The 26,225-nt window shown below is 44.5% G+C and overlaps 1 protein-coding gene across 2 annotated transcripts in view; it reads left to right on the top strand.

Annotated features, from left to right (window-relative positions):
- The window catches only part of LOC139267116 (peroxidasin homolog), a 324,156-nt gene extending 298,319 nt beyond the window's left edge, over window positions 1-25,837 (top strand). For both annotated transcript variants that reach the window (XM_070884937.1, XM_070884936.1), the window contains 4 exons: window positions 13,194-13,314; window positions 14,623-14,761; window positions 17,339-17,452; window positions 23,582-25,837. In XM_070884937.1, the coding sequence (XP_070741038.1) occupies window positions 13,194-13,314; window positions 14,623-14,761; window positions 17,339-17,452; window positions 23,582-23,707 (500 nt within the window). In that variant the 3' untranslated portion in view covers window positions 23,708-25,837. The remainder of the gene's footprint in view (window positions 1-13,193; window positions 13,315-14,622; window positions 14,762-17,338; window positions 17,453-23,581) is intronic.
- Window positions 25,838-26,225: the final 388 nt, after the last annotated feature.

The following is a 26,225-nucleotide window of genomic DNA, read 5'->3' as shown; positions in this document are numbered from 1 at the left end:
TGCACCTGATTGATATGCAGTGCGTTAGAAGGCTGCACTTCCGAAAAGAGGTCATCAGTGAGATATGCCAGTTCATTAAGGCAGAGGTGCAACCTATCAGCACCACACTGCCTGTCAAGGTGAAGGTGACTGTGGCACTTTCTTGCTATGCATCCGGCTCATTTCATGCGTCAGTTGGTGACATATGCGGAATAAGATGATAAGATAAGAACATAAGAAATAGGAACAGTAGTAGGCCATACGGCCCCTCGAGCCTGCTCCGCCATTCACTAAGATCATGGCTGATCTGATCATGGACTCGGCTCCACTTCCCTGTACGCTCCCCATAACCCCTTATCTCCTTATCATTTAAGAAACTGTCTATTTCTGTCTTAAATTTATTCAATGTCCCAGCTTCCACAGCTCTCTGAGGCAGTGAATTCCACAGATTAATAACCCTCTGAGAGAAGAAATTTCTCCTCATCTCTGTTTTATATGGGCGGCCCCTTATCCTAAGATCATGCCCTCTAGTTCTGGTCTCCCCCATCAGTGGAAACATCCTCTCTGCATCCACTTTGTCAAGCCCCCTCATAATCTTATACATTTCGATAAGGTTACCTCTCAATCTTCTGAATTCCAATGAGTAGAGACCCAACCTACTCAACCTTTCCTCATAAGTCAACCCTCTCATCCCCGGAATCAACCTAGTGAACCTTCTCTGAACTGCCTCCAAAGCAAGTATATCCTTTCGTAAATATGGAAACCAAAATTGCACGCAGCATTCCAGGTGTGGCCTCACCAATACCTTATATAGCTGTAGCAAGACTTCCCTGCTTTGATACTCCATCCCCTTTGCAATAAAGGCCAAGATACCATTGGCCTTCCTGATCACTTGCTGTACCTGCATACTATCCTTTTGCGTTTCATGTTCAAGTACCCCCAGGTCCCACTGTAATGCGGCACTTTGTAATCTTTCTCCATGTAAATAATAACTTGCTCTTTGATTTTTTTTTCTGCCAAAGTGCATGACCTCACATTTCCCAACATTATACTCCATCTGCCAAGTTTTTGCTTACTCACTTAGCCTGTCTGTGTCCTTTTGCAGATTTTTTGTGCCCTCCTCACACATTGCTTTTCCTCCCATCTTTGTATCATCAGCAAACTTGGCTACTTTACACTCAGTCCTTTCTTCCAAGTCGTTAATATAGATTGTAAATAGTTGGGGTCCCAGCACTGATCCCTGCAGCACCCCACTTGTTACTGGTTGCCAACCAGAGAATGAACTATTTATCCCAACTCTTTGTTTTCTGTTAGTTAGCCAATCCTCTATCCATGCTAATATATTACCCCAGACCCCGTGAACTTTTATCTTGTGCAGTAACCTTTTATGTGGCACCTTGTCAAATGCCTTCTGGAAGTCCAAATACACAACATCCAGTGGTTCCCCTTTATCCACCCTGTTCGTTACATCCTCAAAGAACTCCAGCAAATTTGTCAAACATGACTTCCCCTTCATAAATCCATGCTGACTCTGCCTGACCGAATTTTGCTTTTCCAAATGTCCTGCTACTGCTTCTTTAATAATAGTCTCCCAACATTTTCCCAACCACAGATGTTAGGCTAACTGGTCTATAGTTTCCTTCTTTTTGTCTGCCTCCTTTTTTTAAATAAGGGCGTTACATTTGCAGTTTTCCAACTTGCTGGGACCTCCCCAGAATCCAGGGAATTTTGGTAAATTACAACCAATGCATCCACAATCCCTGCCGCAACTTCTCTTAAGATCCTAGGATGCAAGCCATCAGGTCCAGGGGATATATCTGCCTTTAGTCCCATTATCTTACTGAGTACCACCTCCTTTGTGATTGTGTTAAGTTCCTCCCCCCCCCCATAGCCCCTTGGCTATCCACTGTTGGAATATCTCAGTACGCCACACATCGTTGCATTTGCCAAGTAACTGATGCGCTTTACACAACACAGGATAGATTTTATTAACTTTCCAATGACCAGGGAGGCACAGAGTGAGAGGGCTTTGGGTTTTTCAAGAATAGCAAACTTCCCCAAGGTCCAGTGTGCAATAAACTGTACGCACATCGCCTTGCGAGCACCTTTAGAGGAAACGGAGGTGTACCGAAACCAAAAGGGATTCTACTCCATGAACGTGCAGCTCGTTTTCGACCACAAGCAAATAATCATGGCAGTAAATGCCAATTTTCCAGGGAGCATCCATGAAGCATGTATCTTGTTTGAAAGCACTGTCTCTGACCTGTTTTAAGAGTCAGCCACAAGATCACTGCTAGATGTTGGGGGATAAAGGATATGGTCTTGCAAGCTGGCTCATGACCACCCCCCCTCCCGGCGAAAGACTCAGACAGAAGCCGAGAAGCGCTACAATGAAAGCCATATAGCCACACACAATATCATCGAAAAGGCAGTTAGAGTGCTGAGGCAATGCTTCCGATGTTTGGACCACTCCAGAGGCAGTTTGCAATACCATCCTGAGCAGGTCGCTGATTTCGTTGTGGTGTGTTGCATGTTACACAACTTGGCTATCAGAGGGGACAGGAATTGCCAGATGGGACTGCCAGACCACCTCAGGAGAAAAGGGTGGTGGAGGAGGAGGAAGACGGGGACATCGAGGAGGACGAGGTCGAGGAGCCTGGCGATGAACCTGTGCCACCACCCCCCCCCCCCCCCCCCCCCGGGACAACACAGAGCAAGCCTCGTGGTACTTTAGCTACTGCAAAATTGATCCGTCAGCAGCTCATAAATGAACGCTTTGCTTGAACGTTGAGTGTTACATTTCACCCTTGTATGGCCTGGAATTTAACCCTTCCAATGTTACCTCTCATTTTCCAAAAGTGAGTGAGACACTGCACAAGAATGGTTCAGTTGAATAATAATGTTTTATAAATGTTGAAATTTGATATTTAACAAGTTTAAATAAAATAATTATTTTTCAATTAAATAATACATAACAAACCAAACATTAACAACATTAATGTCAACAACAACAACACCCAACAAGCAGTAAAACAACACCTCCCCCCACCTCCAAGGATTTTACCTGCAGCCACCTTTCCCAACGCCTTTCCTCCCCAACCCCGACTCTTGGCCCTGCCCTCCTCCCGTTATTACTACCCCTCGCCCTGCCCACGTCGGGACCAGGACATCGTGCAGTACAGCACCTCGAGGGCAGCTGCTGGTGGGGGGGCAACAATGGTAGCGCTATGTGAGGGGGCTCTGGTATAGCTGGGGGTGTTGAGGACCCGTCTTCAAAGTCGGAAGTAATTACTTCCGACGATCAGGTGCTGTCGCTGTGGGTCGTATGCCACCTTGGGGTACAGTGCCATATCCCAAGACCATCAATTGCCGCACAGCATTGGCATTGACGGACTGGTTGTTCTCCCTCACCGCTGTAATCAGCTCCGCCATGTCCTCCGATTGACGTGCTGCTAATGCGGCAATGTTGTCAGACAACCCACCAATGGCCTGGAGGAGCTCTCGATCCCGCGTCGATGCTCGCCCTAGAGAGTCCCACCATGTCCAGGTTCGCATCTGCCTGTCGTGTAGCGTTCCTGCCTTGCCGGATTAGTCGCCGCGGATTCAGCACAGGGGTCAGAACACTCTGTGCGTCGCTGCAAGCTGCTTGGTCCTGCTTCCTCGGATCAGAATCCAGGAACGTTGGATTCGGAGGAGGAACTGGTGGCCGCAGATAGAGAGGACCGTTCAAATCCCGTCCCCCCCATCCTCCAGCACCGTTATCACAACTGTTTGAGGAGTGTCGATGTGATGTACTTCCTCCTCTTCCACCGTCTCCTCCTCGGCTAAGTCCTCTCTGGGGAGGCGGCTGCTGCTGCTCCTCCTCCTCCTGTGCAATTGTAAAACATAATATTAGTGGTTAGCAGCAGGGAGGGGAGGGGAGAGGCCAGAGGTGACATGAATGCACTCTCATTGCGCAGGCTTATGTAGAGGAGCAACACCACTGCAACATATATATTACTGAGAATCATTACACGGAACTATCATAAGCAGAGTAGACAGAAATTGCATGACATAATGAAAATTTGAAGTCCCAAACAGTGTGTTGCTTTCCAAGTGGCAGAGTGTGTGTGATCAGCCAAAAATTATGTCAGAACTAACAACATTTTGTGTTCCCAGCATTATATTACATTCTACATTATATTGACATAACATTGAATTACATGACCACAGCACAGCCCGGGGATTATGCAGGACTTGTCCTCCACGAGCACCAGTTCAGCACCAACATCATGGTGCGATCATGGGTACACTCCTCAAGATCTGTCAGTTCAATTGTCTTCGGTGGACCTCCTCCCGTCTTGCAGAGCTCTGCCCTATTGCTGGCTAATTTTTTCTGCAAAGGTGACAAAAGCTTATGTATAAACTAATTTCGCAGCTACTATCTATGTGCTCCATAATAGACATCCCCAATTAACCATCCCCAGTCCTTTCCTCAATGAGTGGAAAGAAGACTGGTGCAATGATGGGAAATAATGCGTGACACCTAACTTTACAACATAATAAAATGTGGCACTACATTAAGAGTAATTAGTCAGTGCATTATAAAAGTTATTACGTACTCTCGCCGACCCAACGATATCGTTCCACTGCTTGTGGCACTGGTTTGCCCTGCATGATGGGCGCGACAGATGACATCGCCACTGCGACCTCTCACTAGATTCTCTGATTTCCAATTGGGGCGTGTGTTCCGTGCCCACCCTGGGTCAGTTGCTCCCATCGAGCCTTGACCTCGTGCACCAGCAATTCCTGCGCCTCCTCCGAGAAGCACACGGCCCTCCTCCTTCCACCGAGCGCTCTCACCACCTCCATCTCTTCTTGAATTATGTATTATATATTTATATATTATATATTATACATTGATTTATATCTAATTTAATTTTTTCTTACTATATTTTATTTTATATTAATTTTGGTATATTGATTCTCCAAATGTCTTCTGTCTCCCTCTGTCTCTTTCCAAACTGCTCTCTCTCCTCTTTCTGTCTCCTCTGCGCATACGCAGGTTCACTTTTGACCCACGAAATTGCGGGAAAATGTCTCTGCATGCGCAGACGTTCATTGCTAGGGACGCACCAACCTTACTATAAGGAGGAGAATCGCCGCCGCCAGGGGAGCAACGCTACCGCCGAGATAAAATAAGCGAAACTTGGGTGAACGGATCTTAGCGGTATTCCGGTGGTTCTCAAGACTCAACTGCTGGAATACCGCTAAGAATCGGGCACTGGCAGTCTTAATGCAAATTCCAGCCCACTGTTTCTAATCCATTTCTGGTGCAAGCAACCCACATCTACTGACCACAAATAATTCTCATATCTAACATTCCATTTTACTGCTTTTCCAAAGGGTGACCAAATTTCTTTCTTTCCCTCACCTCAACTTGAACAAGGATCAGTTCAAAGACGCAACGATATGAATGCATACAATTTTCCATAGTTATTGTACAGTGATGTTGTCTACTCAAATAACAAAATGTTCTATGAATCTGGCCATTTGGGAATGAAGGATATGCTTTGTTTTGAAGAAACAAGTCATACTAAACTGACCACTCATCTGGTAAAGTTCAATTTTATTTGCTATCTGGTATAACGTTTATGAGATCTGGAAGTATCGGAGGTTTGAAAGCAAGATGCACTTTTAAGCTTTTTCTCATGTCGAAAGAGAAGCTAACTCTCAAAGAGCTGCTGTGTTACGTGTCCCAGGAATTTTGTTTGTTTCCCAATCTGTTTAAAAAAAAAATCATATTTTAAGGGCTCCTATGTTGAGCCCCTACAGAGTCCACTGGGTGTGTGAAAAGTCAACATTGTCAACTCGCATCAGTCACATAGTCTCTTCTCCCCACTTTTCCTACCTCGCACTGCTTCCACACTGTGGCCCCAAGTTTCCACATGATTTGCTCCTGATTTTTAGGAGCAACTGGTGTAGAATGGAGTATCTTAGAAATCGGAATTCTCCACATTTAGTTTTCTGCAATTCTAGTCAGATAGAACAGTTTCACTTTGGAACTAAATTTTATTTTCAAAAGGGGGCGTGTCCGGCCACTGACGCCTGATTTGAAAGTTTCCACAGTGAAAACGTACTCCAAACTAACTTAGAATGGAGCAATTGAAGATTTTTGTACGCTTGAAAAAACCTTGTCTACACTTTAAAAAATCAGGCGCAGGTTACAAATTAGGCGTCGGGAACGAGGGGGGGGGAGGGGGGGAAGGGAAGTCATTAAATTCTACAATAAATCCTTAGTTATACTTATACAAATATTTTACAAATAAATCCAACCTGAATAAAAATTTATAAGCAAAGAAAAGATTAAATAAACCATGTTCCTACCTGTGTGAAAGTGTTTCAGGCAGGCCTTTCAGGCAGCGGTGTGGCATCGGTCTCGGGGGCAGGCAGCAAGCAACCTTGGTGCTGAGCTTCAGTGCTGGAGGCAGCGGTGTGGCGTCAGTCTCGGGGGCAGGCAGCAAGCAGCCTTGGTGCTGAGCTTCAGTGCTGGAGGCAGCGGTGTGGCGTCGGTCTCGGGGGCAGGCAGCAAGCAGCCTTGGTGCTGAGCTTCAGTGCTGGAGGCAGCGGTGTGGCGTCGGTCTCCACGGCAGGGGCAGGCAGCAAGCAGCCTTGGTGCTTGAGGCAGGCCTTCATTCCCTGCGAAGATGCAGCACCCGGACGGACTTGAGGCCATTCGGCCATGGGATTGCAGCGGTGTCAGTGGCTGGTCAGGAGCAGCAGCAGCCTTCGAGCTGTGAGGGGGACTGACTGAGGCCATTTGGACAGGGAGAGGCAGACACATCAACATCTTTATATTTAAAATTTGCAGAATGGGTGCACCATATATTATGCAATGGTTTGCTTCCTCATGCAAGAAATTCTTTGTTCTTGATGGAAGTTGATCCATTGCAAAGTTGAATTGGCATTTTTATTTCTTCAAACACACAGTCCTTAATTTGCAGGCACCGGTTCTGCAAGTTTACCAGTGAAAAGCTGAACTCACTGATTTCAGCAGGTGATTTATTCAGCAGTGCTGCTAAAAGCACTCCCTCACACACAGAAATATCAAGAAAATTAAAATGCAAGCCTTTGCAGGGGTCCAAGAAACAAATCTTCACTTTTTCTGCAGCACTTTTAAAAATGGCCGAGTGCCAATGTTTACTTCAGACTGCGCAGGATTGCCGGCACCTAGAAGCCTCATTTAAATTGTACCCGCCCCCTCCTACTTACAAAATCGGCGCGAGTGGTTGGCTCCGCCCCCTGTGCGCCGCGCTAAGCAGACATCGAGCTCCAAGGAGCTCGAGAATACCGCGGTTTTTTTCAGGCGCCGTTTTCGGCGCGAAAAACGGGCGCCCAGCTCTGAGGGGTGCCTTTTTCGCCGCGTGTGGAAACTTGGGGCCTGTGGTTCTTTAACCCTCTTGCAGTTTTTTTACCTAAGGTGTAGACTTATGCCAGGGTAAGATCCCACAGCAGTGAACCACTCTTTTGATAGCTTGTCTTCGTGATCTTCTTGTATGTGTGACCCTTGACAGTGGGTGTTAACAGGCTATTCAAGCAGGATGGCAGGAAAGGAGGGCACCACTGTCAAACACATTCAAATGATCAACTGAAGCTCACACGTGGACTTTCACCAGAGGTCGCTCCATAGTGATCAGGAGTAGGAAACTAGACAGATATCCAGGTCACTGGTGTTAATTGTAGAAACCCAATTACTGCTTTGGCTGAGATCAGTAACTTAGCACAGACCAGGAATTGAACCTGTGACTTTCCCTGCCTGTATATCTTAGTTCCATAGTGTGCAGTGCAGTTACCAACTGAGTTACCAAGGGAGCTTCCTACTTATTACTTACTACCTTAATCCTTACAATAAAGTGTAATTTTTTGTTTAACTTTTTTTCTGAGTTGCACTTTTGTGTTTTTGCCAAGATGAATTAGTTTTGGCCTGCCGTTTCACGTCTGGTGATGAATGGGTGATGTGGCACAGCAAGAGAAGATCATGCCAAAAATGTGGTATTCTGCTGTTTCTGGATTTTCAGCAGTCTGCAGATATGGTTTTGTGCTGATTAGCTCAAAAGTTATATTCCGGGTTATGGGTGTGGTGATGGGTTAAAGTGCTGTCATTTGACCTCTAGAAACCGGGTTTAAAATTTAGGTCAGACTGTGATAAGTCTTGGATCTGGGTGCAGTTTGGGTTCAAGCTAGGCAGAACCATATCTGACTGGAACAGTAATGTTCTTGTCCATGAGATAGTGGTGTGCATGCTGCACATGTGGCTACAGGTGTGACCAGACCTCCTCCCAATATTTAAAAATGTAAACATTGGGAAGCAGGGAGGGGAGAATCTCCACACTCCAAACAGTTAAATTGAGGTTAGGTGGATTTGCAAAGTGCTCACAGCATCCAACGGACCCCTTGAACACTTGGTAACCTCAAAGCAGCTTGGACACGGCATTGGATTTATGCACCATGTGGTGTCAAATAGAAGTGGTATGAGACAGTCCCCCCTGGGAAGTCCTGCTCTGCTTTGCTCTGAAGTTAGATTGGGCCCTCGTTCATGGTTTATACAGCCAGCATAGCATCAGTCTGAAGCTGAAATTACTTCATGCCGCACAAATATGACCAGTTAGCCTAACACCTGTGGTTGGGAAAATGTTGGAGTCCATTGTTAAAGAAGCAGTAGCAGGACATCTGGAAAAGCAAAATTCGGTCAGGCAGAGTCGGTATGGTTTTATGAAGGGGAAGTCATGTTTGACAAATTTGCTGGAGTTCTTTTGAGGATGTAACGAACAGGGTGGATAAAGGGGAACCACTGGATGTTGTGTATTTGGACTTCCAGAAGGCAATTGACAAGGTGCCACATAAAAGGTTGCACAAAATAAAAGTTCATGGGGTTGGGGGTAATATATTAACATGGATAGAGGATTGGCTAACTAACAGTCGGGATAAATGGTTCATTCTCTGGTTGGCAACCAGTGACTAGTGGAGTGTTGCAGGGATCAGTGCTGGTACCTCAACTATTTACAATCTATATTAATGACTTGGAAGAAGGGACTGAGTGTAATATAGCCAAGTTTGCTGATGATACAAAAATGGGAGGAAAAGCAATGTGTGAGGAGGACACACAAAATCTGTTAAAGGACATACAGGCTAAGTGAGTGGGCAAAAACTTGGCAGGTGGAGTATAATATTGGAAAGTGTGAGTTCATGCACTTTGGCAGAAAAAAATCAAAGAGCAAGTTATTATTTAAATGAAGAAAGATTGCCAAGTGTCACAGTACAGTGGGACTTGTGCATGAAACACAAACGGATAGTATGCAGGTACAGCAAGTGATCAGGAAGGCCAATGGTATCTTGGCCTTTATTGTAAAGAGGATGGAGTATAAAAGCAGGGAAGTCTTGCTACAGCTATATAAGGTATTGGTGAGGCCACTCCTGGAATACTGCATGCAGTTTTCGTTTCCATATTTACGAAAGGATATACTTGCTTTGGAGGCAGTTCAGAGAAGGTTCACTAGGTTGATTCCAGGGATGAGGGGGTTGACTTATGAGGAAAGGTTGAATAGGTTGGACCTCTACTCATTGGAATTCAGAAGGATGAGAGGTTATCTTATCGAAACGTATAAAATTATGAGGGAACTTGACAAGGTGGATGCAGAGAGGATGTTTCCACTAATGGGGGAGACTAGAACTAGAGGGCATGATCTTAGAATAAGGGGCCGAGATGAGGAGAAATTTCTTCTGAGGGTTGTAAATCTGTGGAATTCGCTGCCTCAGAGAGCTGTGGAAGCTGGGACATTGAATAAATTTAAGACAGAAATAGACAGTTCCTTAAACGATAACGGGTTATGGGGAGCGGGCAGTGAAGTGGAGCTGAATCTATGATCAGATCAGCCATGATCTTATTGAATGGCGGAGCAGGCTTGAGGGGCTGTATGGCCTACTCCTGTGTTCTTATGTCATGTTCTCGGCCTGCTGTAAAAGCTTTGTCTGAAACGAGATTGGAGATACCATAACCAGTTTTTGTAAGTGAGCCCACAGTACAAAACTACTCAATCGGTGCAATTTGGCACTAAATTGGGAAATCTCTCAAGTCACAAGGACGCCAAGTATGTGAAATATCGGTGCAGAAGGAGGGAGTCATCAATCTGTCAAAGTCACCTTGTTGAGCTTGAGTAAAGGAAGTTATGTTTTGCAAAAACTTATCCTATGACAGACATCAGCTGCAAAAAGTAGAATAACATTCTCAGTACTTTATCATAAGCATAACATTTGACTTTTTCATTTCGATTGGTTATTCAGTTGCTAACAATTTGAAAAAATGCTTCAGAAAGCAGTCCAGAAAGTTGCTCATGCTGTTGGCCACCATTTTTTAAATGACCCTATTGTGTGAAAGTTGTGCATTTCCAAAAACACTTCGCCACACCTACATGGTCAGACTGTGTACTCCCATGTGCCCTATTTAGAGTCATTTGGAAGCCAAGGCAGTTCCCTTTTCCGGGTGAGTCCAGTTTGTGGGTGACTACAAATGCCTCGTGAAGCAGATTCTAGCAGACCTGCGATCATTTATAGTCTTTAAAATCTGATTCAAGTTAAACCGGAATAATCTTGCATTCAGTTGCAAGAAACGTGGTGCAAGTAGGACATTCAATATTGAACTACAGGAATATGTTGAAGCCAAAGTAAAAAAAAAAAGCATAAAATTTGAGGAGTGACGCCAAGTGTATAAATAACTTACTGAAAAACCATTATGTTGAAAGAAGATAAAATAACTAAAAGTAAAGGAGACTTTTACGTGGAGAAATAGAGAGGTAAGCTAGCTTTAAATGATTTGTGTGCTGATATATTCTAACCACTAAAGAGCAAATCGCTAAGATTATCTGCTTCAAAGGGTACTTATCAAACCTCCGGCTCCATTGGACCTGACATATTCAGGCTACCGATACTTGTGTCTCTTTCAAAGTAAAAGTGAGTGCAAGGCTCATGGATGTGACTATAAACTTCCTTGTCTGATTATATTTTTGATTTGCCACGAATCACGTTAATAATGCGGATTTCGTCCCCTACGGGGCACAACAGACGTGATTTTTGCAGCGGGACAGCTGCAGGAAAAACGCAGGGAACAACACCAGTCCTTATACATGGTCTTCTTTGACCTTACAAAGACCTTTGACACTCAACTGTGAGGGTCTATGGAGCGTCGTCCTCCATTTCGGATGCTCCCAAAAGTTCGTCACAATCCTCCGCCTGCTCCACGACAAAATGCTGGCCGTGATCCTTACCAACGGATCCATTACAGACTCCATCCACGTCCGGATCGGGGTCAATCAGCGCTGCGTCATCACCCCAACCCTCTTCTCAATATTCCTCACTGCCATGCTCCACCTCAGTCAATCCCCACTGGAGTGGAACTAAACTACAGAACCAGTGGGAACCTGTTAAACCTTCGTGTCTCCAGGCCAGGTCCAAGACCACCCCAACCTCTGTCATAGAGCTACAGTAGGCAGACGATGCCTGCGTTTGCGCACATTCAGAGGCTGAACTCCAGGACATAGTCAACGTATTTACTGAGTCATACGAAAGCATAGGCCTTACGCTAAACATCCGTAAGACAAAGGTCCTCCACCAGCCTTGTCCTTGCCGCACAGCACTGCTCTCCAGTCATCAAGATCCACGGCACAGCCCTGGTCAACGTGGACCATTTCTATACCTCGGGAGCTTCTTATCAGCAAAAACAGACATTGATGAGAAGATCCAACACTGCCTCCAGTGCACCAGCGCAGCCTTCGGCCCCCTGAGGAAAAGAGTGTTTGAAGACCAGGCCCTCAAATCTACCACCAAGCTCATGGTCTACTGGGCTGTAGTAATACCCGCCCTCCTCTGTGGCTCAGGGACATGGACCATGTACAGTAGGCACCTCAAGTCGCTGGAGAAATACCACCAGCGATGACTCCAAGATCCGACAAATCCCCTGGGAGGACAGACGCACCAATGTTAGCGTCCTCAACAAGGCCAACATCCCCAGCATTGAAGCATTGACCACACATGATCAGCTCCGCTGGGCAGGCCACATTGTCCGCATGCCAGACACGAGACTCCCAAATCATGCGCTCTACTCTGAACTCCTTCATGGCAAACAAGCCAAAGGTGGACAGAGGAAATGTTACAAGGACACCCTCAAATCCTCCCTGATAAAGTGCAACATATCCACCGACACCTGGGAGTCCCTGGCCAAAGACCACCCTAAGTGGAGGAAGTGCATGCAGGGAGGCGCTGAGCGCCTCGAGACTGATTGCCGAGTACATGCAGAAAACAAGCGCAGACAGCAGAAAGAACATGCGGCAAACCTGTCCCACCCTTCTCCTCAACGACTATCTGTCCCACCTGTGGCAGGGACTGTGGCTCTCGTATTGGACTGTTAAGCCACCTAAGGACTTATTCTAAGAGTGGAAGCAAGTCTTCCTCAATTCTGAGGGACTGCCTATGATGATGATAAAATAAATACAGTTCATTAATGCTATTGAGAAGTTACTTAGCACCCTATTTTTAAAGTTCCTAATCACATGACCTCAAGTTCATTATTGAAATGACCTTAAATTATTGCATCTTACCCAAAGTACAATTAAACTAATGCATTTTAGTGCAAGCAAACTTATTTTGTCTCAATGATTAGTCATAGGTTATTATATTGATTAAAATGCAGGAAGAGATGAAGTGGGACGATATAAAGTCAAGATTGTGTGGGAAAGAGGGACGTGGAATTTTGCTTTTGAGTATGTCGAAGCAAATGATAAAGGAGCTACTATGAAGTAATTCTATTAAACTATGATCTTGTCATTTTGAGCCCAAAGTGCATGTTTGTTTGCTTTTTTGCTTTATGACTTAAAGGATTTTTAATTCAAGATTATTATCAGAGGGAGAATACCAGTCACCAGCACTGTTCTATCGAAGCTAGTTGACTTGAAAGGAGATGTAAACACAATTTTAAGAGTTCTTTTAAGCCAGTGCAATCTTGTTCAGAATTGGCTATGAATGTGAAGCAATGCTCTCAGCCTAGAATTAGAAGTTTCAATAATCCCAGGAGAGTAGTGAAGGGTTATTATCTCTGAATCTGGCACGGTATTAAATTGCAATATTATGTGTGTCTTTTTTTTTTAACCCAGTATTTTAACAGAATCTTTTACTTTATTCTCCAGACTGCAGGACCAGAGGGCAATTCAATGCGCTGTCACACCACTTCCGTGGCAAACGTTCGCCAAAATACAGCTTCCGGGATGAAACACCGTTAAAAATGATGAAAAGCCTGACACGTTCCAGGTTAATTTCAGTTGCCAGCGGAGTTCTGTTGCATAATCTGTTAGTTAGGGTATGAGGACATTGTTGGAAACTGGGAATAAATTACAAAGCATTTCAAATATTTCAACAAAAGCTGGGATTAATAAAAAATAACAGTGGACGTTGAAGAGCTTCAAATTAACATTGATGTGCTCCAAATCCATGGCTAGCCTAAGTTTAAAACTCCAGATAATCTAATTTTTTGAAAAAAGATTTCTGAATTAATTTTTAGTCTTTTTATTTCTTTTTATGGGGATATTCTCAATGTGGGCGCACTGGCTCCCATCCTTACTTGCCCTTCAGCGGTAGTGACCCTTTACTTGAGCGGGTGCTCTGTACTCTTGCCTTTTTTTGAAAATTGAAAGACTTATGAAAGTGTATCTGTTTAGATTATCTCTGATGGTGTGCCACTGTGTATAGCCGTGAAGGGCACTGGAGGATTGGACACTTCTGGGGCCTTAAAGGCAGCAACCACCTTAAAGAGAATTTTTTAAAAATTATCGTTTTGGACAGCATATTTTAAAACCGCAGCTGACAAGTTTTGGAGAGTGGTGAAATTCATTTTAGTTAGCTCGAGCAGTTTGCATTTGTGCCATTCGTGGCTCTATGTCCTCCCCTGTGCCAATGCTGGAATGGCTACACCACCCCAAGCAGGAGGAGTTCATACAGGTATAGCAACACTGATCAGCAGTAGGTAGAGGCACAGGGAAAGATAATGAGTGTGAAGAATGTGGGTGTGGCAGTATGAGGATGATTTGACTGTTTGACTGTGTTGCTTATCTTTTTATTTAAGGTGGCATGGAGTGGGTATATGGGGGGGGAGGGAGGAATTTTTGATTTTTAATGGGGAGAACAGTTGATAATGGCACAAGAGAGGGCCGAACAAAAGTCTTTAGAAATTGTCAAGGGGGATTGAGCTTCTTTCCGCTTAGCTGTCTCTAAATAAGCCTTTTTTAAAGAAAAAAGGCTAACACAGTACTAAACAGTGCCTCCATCAAATATACATTCATGTAGCTAGGAATTGCTGGGTATGCCTCAGCTGGAATATGGTGCCCAATTCTGCAGCAATGGGGAGCTTAAGGTCTTTCTAGATGGATAAACTAAGATGGGCTTTCGGCATCCCTAATTATCTTGTGAACTTCCAGGCATCCCACTCTATCAGCTTGGTCAGTACAGATGTGAATAAATTGTTGTTTAACTAGCTGCAAGTGGCAAAATTAGTTGGGCACAACACACTTTTGTTTACACCTGATTTTTACTAATATGATATTTTTTTAAATGTCCTGGCAGTTCTCTGATGAAAGCATTTCACACTGACAATGTAACCATGTCATTGAAATCTGCCTCTGAAAAAGACGATGCCGTCATAAATGATTTCCAGGACTTTATAACTGAAATACAGAGAACTATTGCTGGTCTCCAAAATCAGGTGAGAATATATTTATAGATAAGAGTTCTAGTTTTCTTGGAATTTCATTTACATAGCTGACTTGGAGCTAGATGCAAGAGAAAACATTGCTGAAGTTGGCTAAAAGTAAGTTAGAGGGCACAGTAAAACTGTGAGGAGGAATGCAGGAGGAAATAGACAGGTTAGTCGAGTGGGCAGGTAATGCAGACACAATTCAGTGCAGGAACTACAGGTGCAGCCTCGAGAATCCGGAATCAGGACTCCGGACCAATCGGCGGCAGAGTCGTCCGGGATCCGTAAAATGATCCGGACCCGCCTCGCCTCGCCTCGTCGCCGCTGCCCTTACCTCACCTCGGGACCTACTCACTCACTCACCCGCCCGACGACATCCTCCTCGGCGAGGCCAAGTGGCCCGAACAGATCTTCGGCGGGAATCGCTGCCCCGCCCCCCCCCTCCCCCCCCCCCCACCCCACCTTTCTGACGTTCCGAAATCTGGAAATACCCGAACCTGGGCTCGGGTGTTTCGGATTTGTTTTCTGACATCACGGCCTCGATTCCGAGGGTTCCGGATTTTAGGCGCTGCACCAGTAGTATATTTAAAGGGAAAAGAACCAGTGAAAGAAAGTATATATTAAATGGTTAAGATTCTTAATAGAGTGAAGAAACAGAGAGATCTAGGAGTGCAGATATGAGAGAAATTGGTCAACAGCGCGCCTGCTTTTTGGGAGCAAAAGTCACGCTGGGGAGACCAATTTCCAAATTGGCAACTAGGATCTTCCGTGTACCCAGGCCGTCCGCCTAATACAAGCTTGAATATGCTAATCGGATGTCCAACACCCGTTTTAAGGACCCCAATGTCAAATCCAGCAAAAATTTAGGTGTATCAAGGTAAAGGAACTTGCTTCTTCCCCTCCGCACCCTCCCCACCCCAACTAAAGTTGGTGCCTGTGCTGATAGATGTCTGAGGCAGTCTCAGTATTTCTCAACAGTCCTAAACCTAATGCACAGTTAAATTGGAGGAACTAAACCGTACTCCTCAAAGGCCGACAGAAGGGTGACATCGGAGATTGTATTTCTTTTCTCGCTGCTCATTGAGGCACCATGGTGCAACTGCTTTCAAAGCTTTATAAGTGTGTCATACGCAGCGTTGATGCTTCATCCTCGACATTACTGCAGGCAATATTAGCAGCCAAAACTTTACTGTTTCCATACGGGATTCCCTTCTGTTACTTTAAAACCCAGCGTAACATGAAGTGGTATATTTAAAGGGAGAAAAAAAAAACGATGAAAGAAAGTATATACAGGTTCAACCTCTTGGATCTGGGACACTCTGATCCGGAAATATCCGTGGTTCGGCATCTGTGGCGGAACTGCCGCTTTCCTGGGCTTGGAGCCTGTGACGCTCAGCTATCATTATCGCTATCACTAGGGGGGTAGTGCTGGACAGGCTAATGGGACTCAAGGTAGACAAGTCCCCTGGTCCTGATGAAATGCATCCCAGGGTATTAAAAGAGATGGCGGAAGTTATAGCAGATGCATTCGTTATAATCTACCAAAATTCTCTGGACTCTGGGGAGGTACCAGCGGATTGGAAAGCAGCTAATGTAACGCCTCTGTTTAAAAAAGGGGGCAGACAAAAGGCAGGTAACTATAGGCCGGTTAGTTTAACATCTGTAGTGGGGAAAATGCTTGAAACTATCATTAAGTAAGAAATAGCGGGACATCTAGATAGGAATAGTGCAATCAAGCAGACGCAACATGGATTCATGACGGGGAAATCATGTTTAACTAATTTACTGGAATTCTTTGAGGATATAACGAGCATGATGGATAGAGGTGTGCCGATGGATGTGGTGTATTTAGATTTCCAAAAGGCATTCGATAAGGTGCCACACAAAAGGTTACTGCAGAAGATAGAGGTACGAGGAGTCAGAGGAAATGTATTAGCATGGATAGAAAATTGGCTGGCGAACAGAAAGCAGAGAATCGGGATAAATCGGTCCTTTTCTGGGTCCTTTTCCCACCAAACAGGCGAATTGTGGACCAATTTCTCTCCTGATATATGTGCACACCTAGATCTCTGCACCTTCACTCTGTTAAGAACTTTAACCATTCAGTATACATTTTCTTTCACTGTTTCTTTTCCCTTCAAATATACCCCTTCACGTTGAGCATCTTAGAAATGCGATATGATATGAGGTGCAACAAGAAAAATTCTCTTTCATAAACGTATTAAGCATCTGTCCACTAAGATGGCCAACAGTAATGTCTGGGTCTAAATCGTTGATATTGTTTTCAGTTACCCGACAGTGTGTGTCATTCTATTTAAGAATAGTCATTTTTCTAATGACAGAACCTTGACTGGCAAAACGGTTTTGATGTCCAATTTTGTGTGCTCACCAAAGTGCGGTTGATTGCAAAGGGGCATAAATAATTTTTCTTGTTGCACCTCATAATATATCACACTTCAAACATGCACGAGGTGTCACTGTAGTGTTCATTTGCTGCACTTGCAGGACAATGTTTGATCCATCCTCCTGGCCTGGGAGACTGGGATCACCTTGCTTCCAATCATGCTAGTTCATATCTTTCCACAGATTAAAAAACTTGAAGGACGTCTCAGTAAATCCGGCTGCACTGATGGAAAGGAAACAGAACGTTCCAGCAATGAGGAGTGGAAGGAGGACTCCTGCACCACCTGCAAATGCAAGGTAGGACTGCAAACATTTGATGGCACAAGCAGTACCTTTTAAACCAGCCGAATTTGTGGTACTGAACAAGGTATTCCAACACACAACCCCCACATATTTTAATTGCATTTGGTGAAATTGTACAGTACAGTAATTGCATTCAGGTTGTACAAAATAATTAGCATTTGTTGTGTGGTTTTGTTCAGAATTGTTCTGGTGCTAGGTTTTGAGCCTGGAATATGGTTAGTTAATAGCTGGTTGGAATGGTCCCAGAGAAATATTGCAGACAATAAGGTAAAATGTTGCAACCCTTCCAGCTTGCATCTATGCTTTTACTGAAAGGTAGCCTTCGGCTGCAATAGGTTCACCGACTTTTTGAGGGGACCTCCTGCAGCAGGACCAGTATCTCTTTCCAAGGGAGCAGTATCGCCTGCCTGTCTCCACTATGCCATTGTCAACCATTAGTCCACTTTTCTGCCACCACTAGTGTTATGTATGGAGAAAGAGTCAGACTGAACACTGAGCTCAAAGTAAAGCGTGACCTTAGTATTTTATTGCAGGTCTCCAGAGTGCCTCTCTAACCTGTGAGGCCTCCTTAAATTATGGGATCTCTTGGGCCTCCAAGGGATGAGCCCTCTGGTGGTTGTACAGGGTAAATACAGGCTTACATATATAACGACACTCTTTCCCCCACCCATTCCCCCCCCCCCCAACCCACCCCAAAGTCAATAGAGTAACTATTTACAATGTGGGTCGATCTGGGACCCTTGCCCTGGTTGATTGTCTCGATGTGAAAGCCGGTATTGGAGAAACATTTGTTGGGGCCCTCGCTGGGCTGCTGTGCAGCTGGCCTTGCTGGGCTGCCTGGTGTGTTGGGCCCTGCTGGACTGCTGTGGATGGTGGGTTCTGCTTCGTGGTCAACTGTGGTGCCGGTTGCCGCTGGTGTGTATGTTGGGGGATCAAAAAAGGTAAGGTCCAAGGTGGGTTGCTCAGGATAGTCTGTGAATCTGAGTTTGATTTGGTCCACATGTTTCCGGTGAATGAGTCCATTTGAAAGTTGACCCGAAACACCCTGCTCCCCTCTTTGGCCACAACAGTGCCGGGAAGCCACTTGGGACCCTGTCCATAATTCAATACAAATACAGGATCATTGATTTCAATCTCGCATGACACATTTGCGCTATCATGGTCTGCACTTTGTTGAAGCTGCCTGCTCTCTACCTGTTCATTTAGATCAGGGTGAACTAACAACAGCCTTGTCTTAAGTGCTCTTTTCATGAGCAGTTCAGCAGGTTGAATCCCAGTGAGCGAAGTGGGGTCTCGTGCGGTGGCTAAGTAGGACTTGGGATAGGCGAGTCTGCAGTGAGCCTTCGGTTACCCTCTTCAAGCCTTGATTGATGTTTTACACTGCTCTCTCTGCCTGACCATTGGACGCTAGTTTAAACGTGGCAGATGTGACATGTTTGATCCCGTTACGGGTCATGAATTCTTTGAACTCGGTACTGGCAAAACATGGCCCGTTGTCTCTCACCAGGACATCGGGTAAGCCATGTGTGGCAAACATGGCCCGCAGGCTTTCAGCAGTGGACGTGCTCACCGACATTATCTCACATTCAATCCACTTGGAGTACGCGTCTACAACCACAAGGAACATTTTACCCAAGAACGGGCCTGCATAGTCGACGTGTACCCTAGACCACGGTTTGGAGGGCCAAGACCATAAACTTAGCGGCGCCTCCTTGGGTACATTGCTTAACTGCAAGCATGTATTACATCTATGAACACAGGACTCTAAGTCTGCATTGATACCGGGCCACCACACATGGGATCTGGCTATCACTTTCATCATTACAATGCCTGGATGGGTACTGTGGAAGTCATTGATGAAGGTGTCTCTGCCCTTCTTTGGGACCACTACTCGATTGCCCCACAGAAGGCAGTCTGCCTGTATAAACATTTCATCTTTGTGCCGCTGAAGCGGCTTTATCTCATCCTGCATTTCCACTGGGACACTGGACCAGCTCCCGTGAAGCAAACCGCTTTTGACTAGAGATACTAAGGGGTCCTGGCTTATCCAGGTTTTGATCTGCCAGGCAGTGAAGGGTGATTGCTTACTCTCAAATGCTTCCATAACCATGTCTAGATCTGCGGGCTGCGCCATTTCCACCCCCGTGGTGGGCAATGGCAGCCTACTGAGAGCATCGGCACAGTTTTCTGTGCCTGGCCTGTGGCCGATGGCATAGTTGTATGCGGACAACGTGAACGCCCATCTCTGGATATGGGCCGATGAGTTGGTATTTATCCCTTTACTCTTGGTAAACAGGGATATAAGTGGCTTATGGTCAGTTTCCAATTCGAATTTTAGCCCAAACAGGTATTGATGCATTTTCTTTACCCCATAGACACACGCTAACGCTTCTTTCTCAATCATGCTGTAGGCTCTCTCAGCCTTAGACAGACTCCCGGATGCATAAGCAACCGGTTACAGTTTCCCGAAATCATTAGCTTGTTGCAATACACACCCGACACCATATGACAATGCATCACATGCTAGTACCAAACACTTACATGGCTCATACAACGCAAGCAATTTGTTTGAGCATAACAATTTTCTCACTTTTACAAAGGCATTTTCTTGGCTTTTGCCCCAAACCCATTCGTCCCCTTTTCGTAGTAAGACATGCAGTGGTTCTAACAGTGTGCTGAGTCCCGGTAAGAAATTACCAAAGTAGTTCAGTAGCCCCAGAAATGACCGCAGCTCCGTCAAGTTCTGTGGCCTCGGTGCGTTCTCGATCGCTCCATCTTCGTGTTGGTGGGCCTGATGCCGTCCGCCGCAATCCTCCTTCCCAAGAACTCCACTTCAGGCGCCAGGAAAATGCACTTCAAGCATCTTACTACGAAAAGGGGATGAATGGGTTTGGGGCAAAAGCCAAGAAAATGCCTTTGTAAAAGTGAGAAAATTGTTATGCTCAAACAAATTGCTTGCGTTGTATGAGCCATGTAAGCGTTTGGTACTAGCATGTGATGCGTTGTCATATGGTGTCGGGTGTGTATTGCAACAAGCTAATGATTTCGGGAAACTGTAACCGGTTGCTTATGCATCCGGGAGTCTGTCTAAGGCTGAGAGAGCCTACAGCATGATTGAGAAATAAGCGTTAGCGTGTGTCTATGGGGTAAAGAAAATGCATCGATACCTGTTTGGGCTAAGAACCTCCTCCAGGTTCTGCAGATGCTCGACTGTTCCGACCTGTGACCAAGATATCGTCCTGGAAGACTACGGTGTGCGGGACCGACTTCAGTAAACTTTCCATGTTTCTCTAGAATATCGCCGCCGCTGATCGGATTCCAAACGGGCATCTGTTATAAACAAAAAGACCTTTGTGCATGTTGATGCAGGTGAGGGCCTTCGATGATTCCTCTAGTTCCTACGTCATGTAGGCTGAAGTCAGATCCAGCTTCATGAACGTCTTTCTTCCCACCAGCGTTGCAAAGAGGTCTTTGGCCTTTGGTAGTGGGTGTTGGCCCTGCATGGAGAAACGATTGATAGTTACTTTGTAATCGCCACAGATTCTGACGGTGCCGTCTCCCTTGAGGACTGGGATGATAGAACTGGCCCACTCGTTGAACTCAATCGGTGAAATGATCCCCTCTCTTTGCAGCTGGTCTAGCTCGATCTCTACCCTTTCTCTCATCATGTACGGGACTGCTCTCGCCTTGTGATGGATGAGTCGCGCCCCCGGAATTAGGTGGATCTGCACGTTTACTCCTTGGAATTTCCCAATGCCTGGTTCGAACAGCGAAGGAAATTTGTTTAAGACCTGGACACATGAAGTGTCGGCGGCAGACGATTGTGCTCGGACGTCATCCCAGTTCCAGCGTATCTTTCCCAGCCAGTTCCTGCCGAGCAGCATGGGACCATCGCCAGGGACCACCCAGAGTGGTAGCTTGTGCACCGCTCCATCGTAGGAGGCCTTTACGGTAGCACTGCCCATTACAGGAATCAGTTCTTTTGTGTAAGTTCTTAATTTCGTGCGAACTGGAGTTAAGACTGTCCTTGAGGCCTTGTTGCACCACAATCTTTTGCAAGTCTTTTTGCCCATGATGGACTGGCTCGCGCTCGTGTCCAGCTCCATTGACACCGGAAGGCCATTTAGTTCAACATTCAGTGTTATCGGGGGACAATTCATGGTGAATGTGTGCACCCCATGTATCTCTGCCTCCTCTGCAACATGGTGAGGCTCTGGTTCGTCGTGATCCTCCGTGGATCTGTCCTCCTCTGAAACATGGTGATTTGCAGGTTTAACAGGATTAGCAGCTCGTCTGCACACTCGTTGGAGGTGTGCCATTTTTCCACAGCCCTTGCAAAAGTATCCTTTGAATCGGCATGAATGAAAACTATGGTCACCCCCGCAGCGCCAACAAGGTGTTAATGGCCTTGCATTCATCACCCTTGATGGTGGACTCAGACATCTGCGGATGTGCAGCTGCAGGTATGTGTGACCTGCCCTGTACTTTACGATTCGAAAACATCATCACTTTGTTCACAGTACTTTTAGCAGCACTTGTGTGCTGAGAGATTTGCTTCGTATTGTCACTGGTGGCAATGTACGACTGGGCTATCGCTAATGCCTTACTCAAGGTTGGGGTCTCTACAGCCAAAGGTTTACGAAGTATGGTTTCATGGCCAATGCCAAGTACAAAAAAGTCTCTGAGCATGTGCTGCAAATGTCCTTCAAATTCGCAATGTCCTGCAAGGCGTCTTAGCTCGGCGACATAACTCGCCACTTCTTGGCCTTCAGACCTGTTGTAGGTGTAGAACCGGTACCTCGCTATCAGAACGCTTTCCTTCGTGTTCAAATGCGCTCGGATCAGTGTGCACAAATCATCGTACGATTTCTCCATGGATTTCGCTGGAGTGAGCAGATTCTTCATGAGGCCATACATTGGTGCCCCACAGATGGTGAGGAGGATCGCCCTTCGTTTGGCAGTGTTCTCTTCCCCATCTAGCTCGTTGGCCACGAAGCATTGGTCAAGTCGCTTCACAAAAGTTTCCCAATCATCTCCCTCCAAGAATTTATCCAGGATGCCCACTGTTCTCTGCATCTTTGGGTTCGCTATCTGTATCTCATCACCAGTTATATATGGAGAAAGAGTCAGACTGAACACTGTGAGCTCAAAGTAAAGTGTAACCTTAGTCTTTTATTGCACGTCTCCAGAGTGCCTCTCCAACCTGTGAAGCCTTCTTAAATACCTGTGCTCCCAAGGGATTATGGGATCCCTTGGGACTCCAGTGGATGAGCCCTCTGGTGGCTGTACAGGGTAAATACAGGTTTACATATATAACAACTAGAACATACCCTCTAATGGCATGCTGCAGCCCTTTTAAGAGCTGCTGCCTTGGCGGATCTTCTGCTTCCTGTCCAAGTGTGCAACAGGCCATGTTCTTTGAGGAAGCATTTTATATGCCAGTATGCTGTGCAAATTAGAGGGAAGAACTCTCATCACAAAGTTCAGCATAGCCTGCTCTTTGAGCTATTGGTGCATGTGTCTGTGCCAAGGGCTACCCTGACCCCTTTTTTGCCATCTTTGCAAAATCCAGGCTTGTGTCTTTTGTTCGCCTGAGGGCAAAATCTTAGAATAAGGGGCCGCCCATTTAAAACTGAGATGAGGTGACATTTTTTTTCTGAGGTTTGTAGATCTGTGGAATTCGCTGCCTCAGAGAGCTGTGGAAGCTGGGACATTGAATAAATTTAAGACAGAAATAGACAGTTTCTTAAACGATAAAGGGTTATAGGGAGCGGGCAGGGAGGTGGAGGTGGACCTGAGTCTCCTGCTCCTATCTCATGTTCTTATGTATTGCTCATTTAAAAAAATAATGAATTGCACAACATATCCTTTCACTTATTTTTCAGACTTTTTAAGAAAGGCTGCGTTGCAGTCATGGAATGAAAAATTGCTCAAAAGGTCCTTATTTGACATTAGCCAGAGCTTGCAGTCTAATTGATATTAAATTCCATTGTGAAAGCAGGTAATTGAAAACAGTAAGAGACTAGTTATAGGTCAGGAGTCCTTTCTGTTGGGCTGGGTTGCAGTGCTACGTTTGATTTCAATTGTATTTGAAACAAAATCTTTTTCTGTTTTGTATTTCAGGAGGGACAGCTTACCTGCTTTATTAAAACATGTCCACCAGCCAGTTGTGCTAAACCTGTGAAGGTGGAGGGAGCTTGCTGTCCAGTCTGTGCAGAACAAACCTTGAGACAAGATGAGTGGTCCTAAACCCTCACTGCAGGACTGGAGGGGATGCACTGTCCTTTTTATTGTACAATGAATTGTGATGTCTGGATGTCAGTATGAATACAGTGTGCTTTCAAAACTACCCATGAGTATTCAGTCAGAAATGCAAAGAAAACATCAATTTGAAGAAATCCCAAGAAATATTAAAACTAAGTGCTCGAATGCATGCTTCATGTTAACTGATTTTTAAGTCAGTAATGTAGTTAAACATTATATGTGCATGTACCATGTATGTACTGTCAGAGAACCACAATGCAAAAGTATTGAAAGGGAAGTAGTATGTTATATATGACAGGGTGATTTCAGTTTGTCTGCCATGTTTTGCTGGTAAGCTTCTCAGGTTAGAAATGCCAAAACAAAAAGTGGTGCTACATGTGTTTTCTTGTATATGACATTGCATATGACATTGAATAGCAAAAGGTAACATACCGTAACATTTCCAAACTACTTTATTTGCTTAAAAGCAAAAACAATCTCAAGAACTCCTCTAGCTCAGCATGTATATGTTTATGTGCCTTTTTTCTTTTGAATGAGTGTGAGAAAATGTTTTGGAGGAGAACAAAAAAACCATTGAAGCAGAGGTTTTATATATAAATTTATATATTATTTTTTACTCTGTTATAGAGCCCCAGGTATTTTGTGTGCTAAAAACCTAGAGTCTTTCACTCTGCCAAGGTGTTGAGACTTGTAGGCTGTTCTTTTAGTTACTGTGGCTCTGCTTGGAAATAATGTGAAGATGTTATTTGTACTTGTTTGGATGTTTGATACATAGATGCCTACTAATTTGCAGATTGGTGTACATTGAAAAAGTGCCTGTGCTGTTTCACTAATTGGCACTATATGTCAGCGTTCTCTCAGTGGGTAAGAGAAATTTTTGTCAATCTAGATTAGAGCATTTAAAAGAAATCTGTTTTTAGTCTTTGTGGCCTGGCTACTGAATTTTCAGCTCTAACCATTACACCTTATTGGATTTATGGCATTTTGCACTTCTTAATTTTTTTGGAATTATTGTTTTTATGTACTAGTAGATTTTTTTTTACATTTGTAGTAATTTGTTATTGTATACAGACATAAGAAATGGGTGGGGGGAGGGGCGGTCCATAAAAGGGGTTTCTTGCTCCCTGATTATCCATTGAAAAGCTATGCTAACCAGTGAAACAGTATTAAATGCCATTTAACATTTCTAACCATTGTTTCTTTATTGTTGGGAAGAATTTTTATTTATTTACTCAGTCGGTTGCTAATTGGTCACTTTTATCCATCAATGAAGGACATCTAATAGCTTTTTTAAAAAATCATACCTCAACCTTTCATATATGGTGCTATTTGATTTTAAGGCATCATTCTCATGCTACTTTAAAAGAGGTAACCAAATTTGTAACATGCCAATCTGTATCTTAGATTTGTTAACAAGGAGCCCCTTTTAAGGTACGTTTTTTTTTAATATTCGGAAATGGTTTGGGGTAGAAAAATCAGTGCATCACAGCAGCAACAAAACCTCACGTGATTGAAAAATACTTTTTTAGTACGTCTTGGCAAAAATGAGATACCAGCTATTTACAGGAGAAGTTAAATCTCACGACTTTCAATGTAAAGATTCGGACCACTTTTTGTTCCCCGTGGATATAAAGGAGCAATGTAGTATTTTTTAAAATATTTAAGTATCTTCTCTGCTTTTTAAAGAAAAGTCATCTAGGTTTCATTTTTGTTTGCATATCTGTTTTATTTGTATTGGGAGCATGCAAAGAACCAGCAAAGGCTCTGGCCTCCTTCTGTGCTATATAATTCTATGCAGGCTATGATACTGATGATTGGGTTGTTCTGCTGGAACAATATGAGGCAATTCTGCTGCTTTGTTATTTTTTTCTCTTTCTCGTAACAGCAGTGCTGATTAGTTTTTATACTGACCATTGTATACTGACCATTATTTTCTTTGAATTTGTTCATTGTTCTGAGGCTGAGAGTCTTAATAGCCATATTGCTTTAATGAGGCAGAACGGGAGAACAGCCTATGCTCTTTACATAGCATAAAACAATAAATTTACCAAAGAGATGTTTGCACTGTGTAATACATTTGTATGTACCAAATTAAACAGACCACATTATCCGAAATATGCAGTGTCATTTTCCTAGTATCACTCAGTTGCACTTAGCACATAATCGTTCATTTACAGGTGCCAGTGGAATAACCACTCTGCTTGATTTGCAGATGGTGATTGTTGGCATTCTGCTTCACTTAGCATCATTCATGATAACATCATTTACGCAGATGATATTTGTGGAATAACCAGTGCTGGGTACGGGATATCTCAGTATTTCAAAGAGCTAAATAAAATATGGCCTTTCTATTATGTAAACTCAAAGTTTGGTGGATCTGTGGACGATACACTGATTCACATCCTTTTTTGGGAGCGAACTGGGTAACGTGCACGTTTTTCTGCATTGAATTTCATCTGTCATATGTCCACCCAGCCTGTCTATTACTATCTTCTGCTTTGTT

Source organism: Pristiophorus japonicus, chromosome 7 (assembly GCF_044704955.1).
Source record: "Pristiophorus japonicus isolate sPriJap1 chromosome 7, sPriJap1.hap1, whole genome shotgun sequence".
In the NCBI taxonomy this organism is placed as follows: domain Eukaryota; kingdom Metazoa; phylum Chordata; class Chondrichthyes; family Pristiophoridae; genus Pristiophorus; species Pristiophorus japonicus.
Note: the sequence above shows the minus strand (reverse complement) of the source record. Positions and strands in the feature narration are given on the sequence as shown.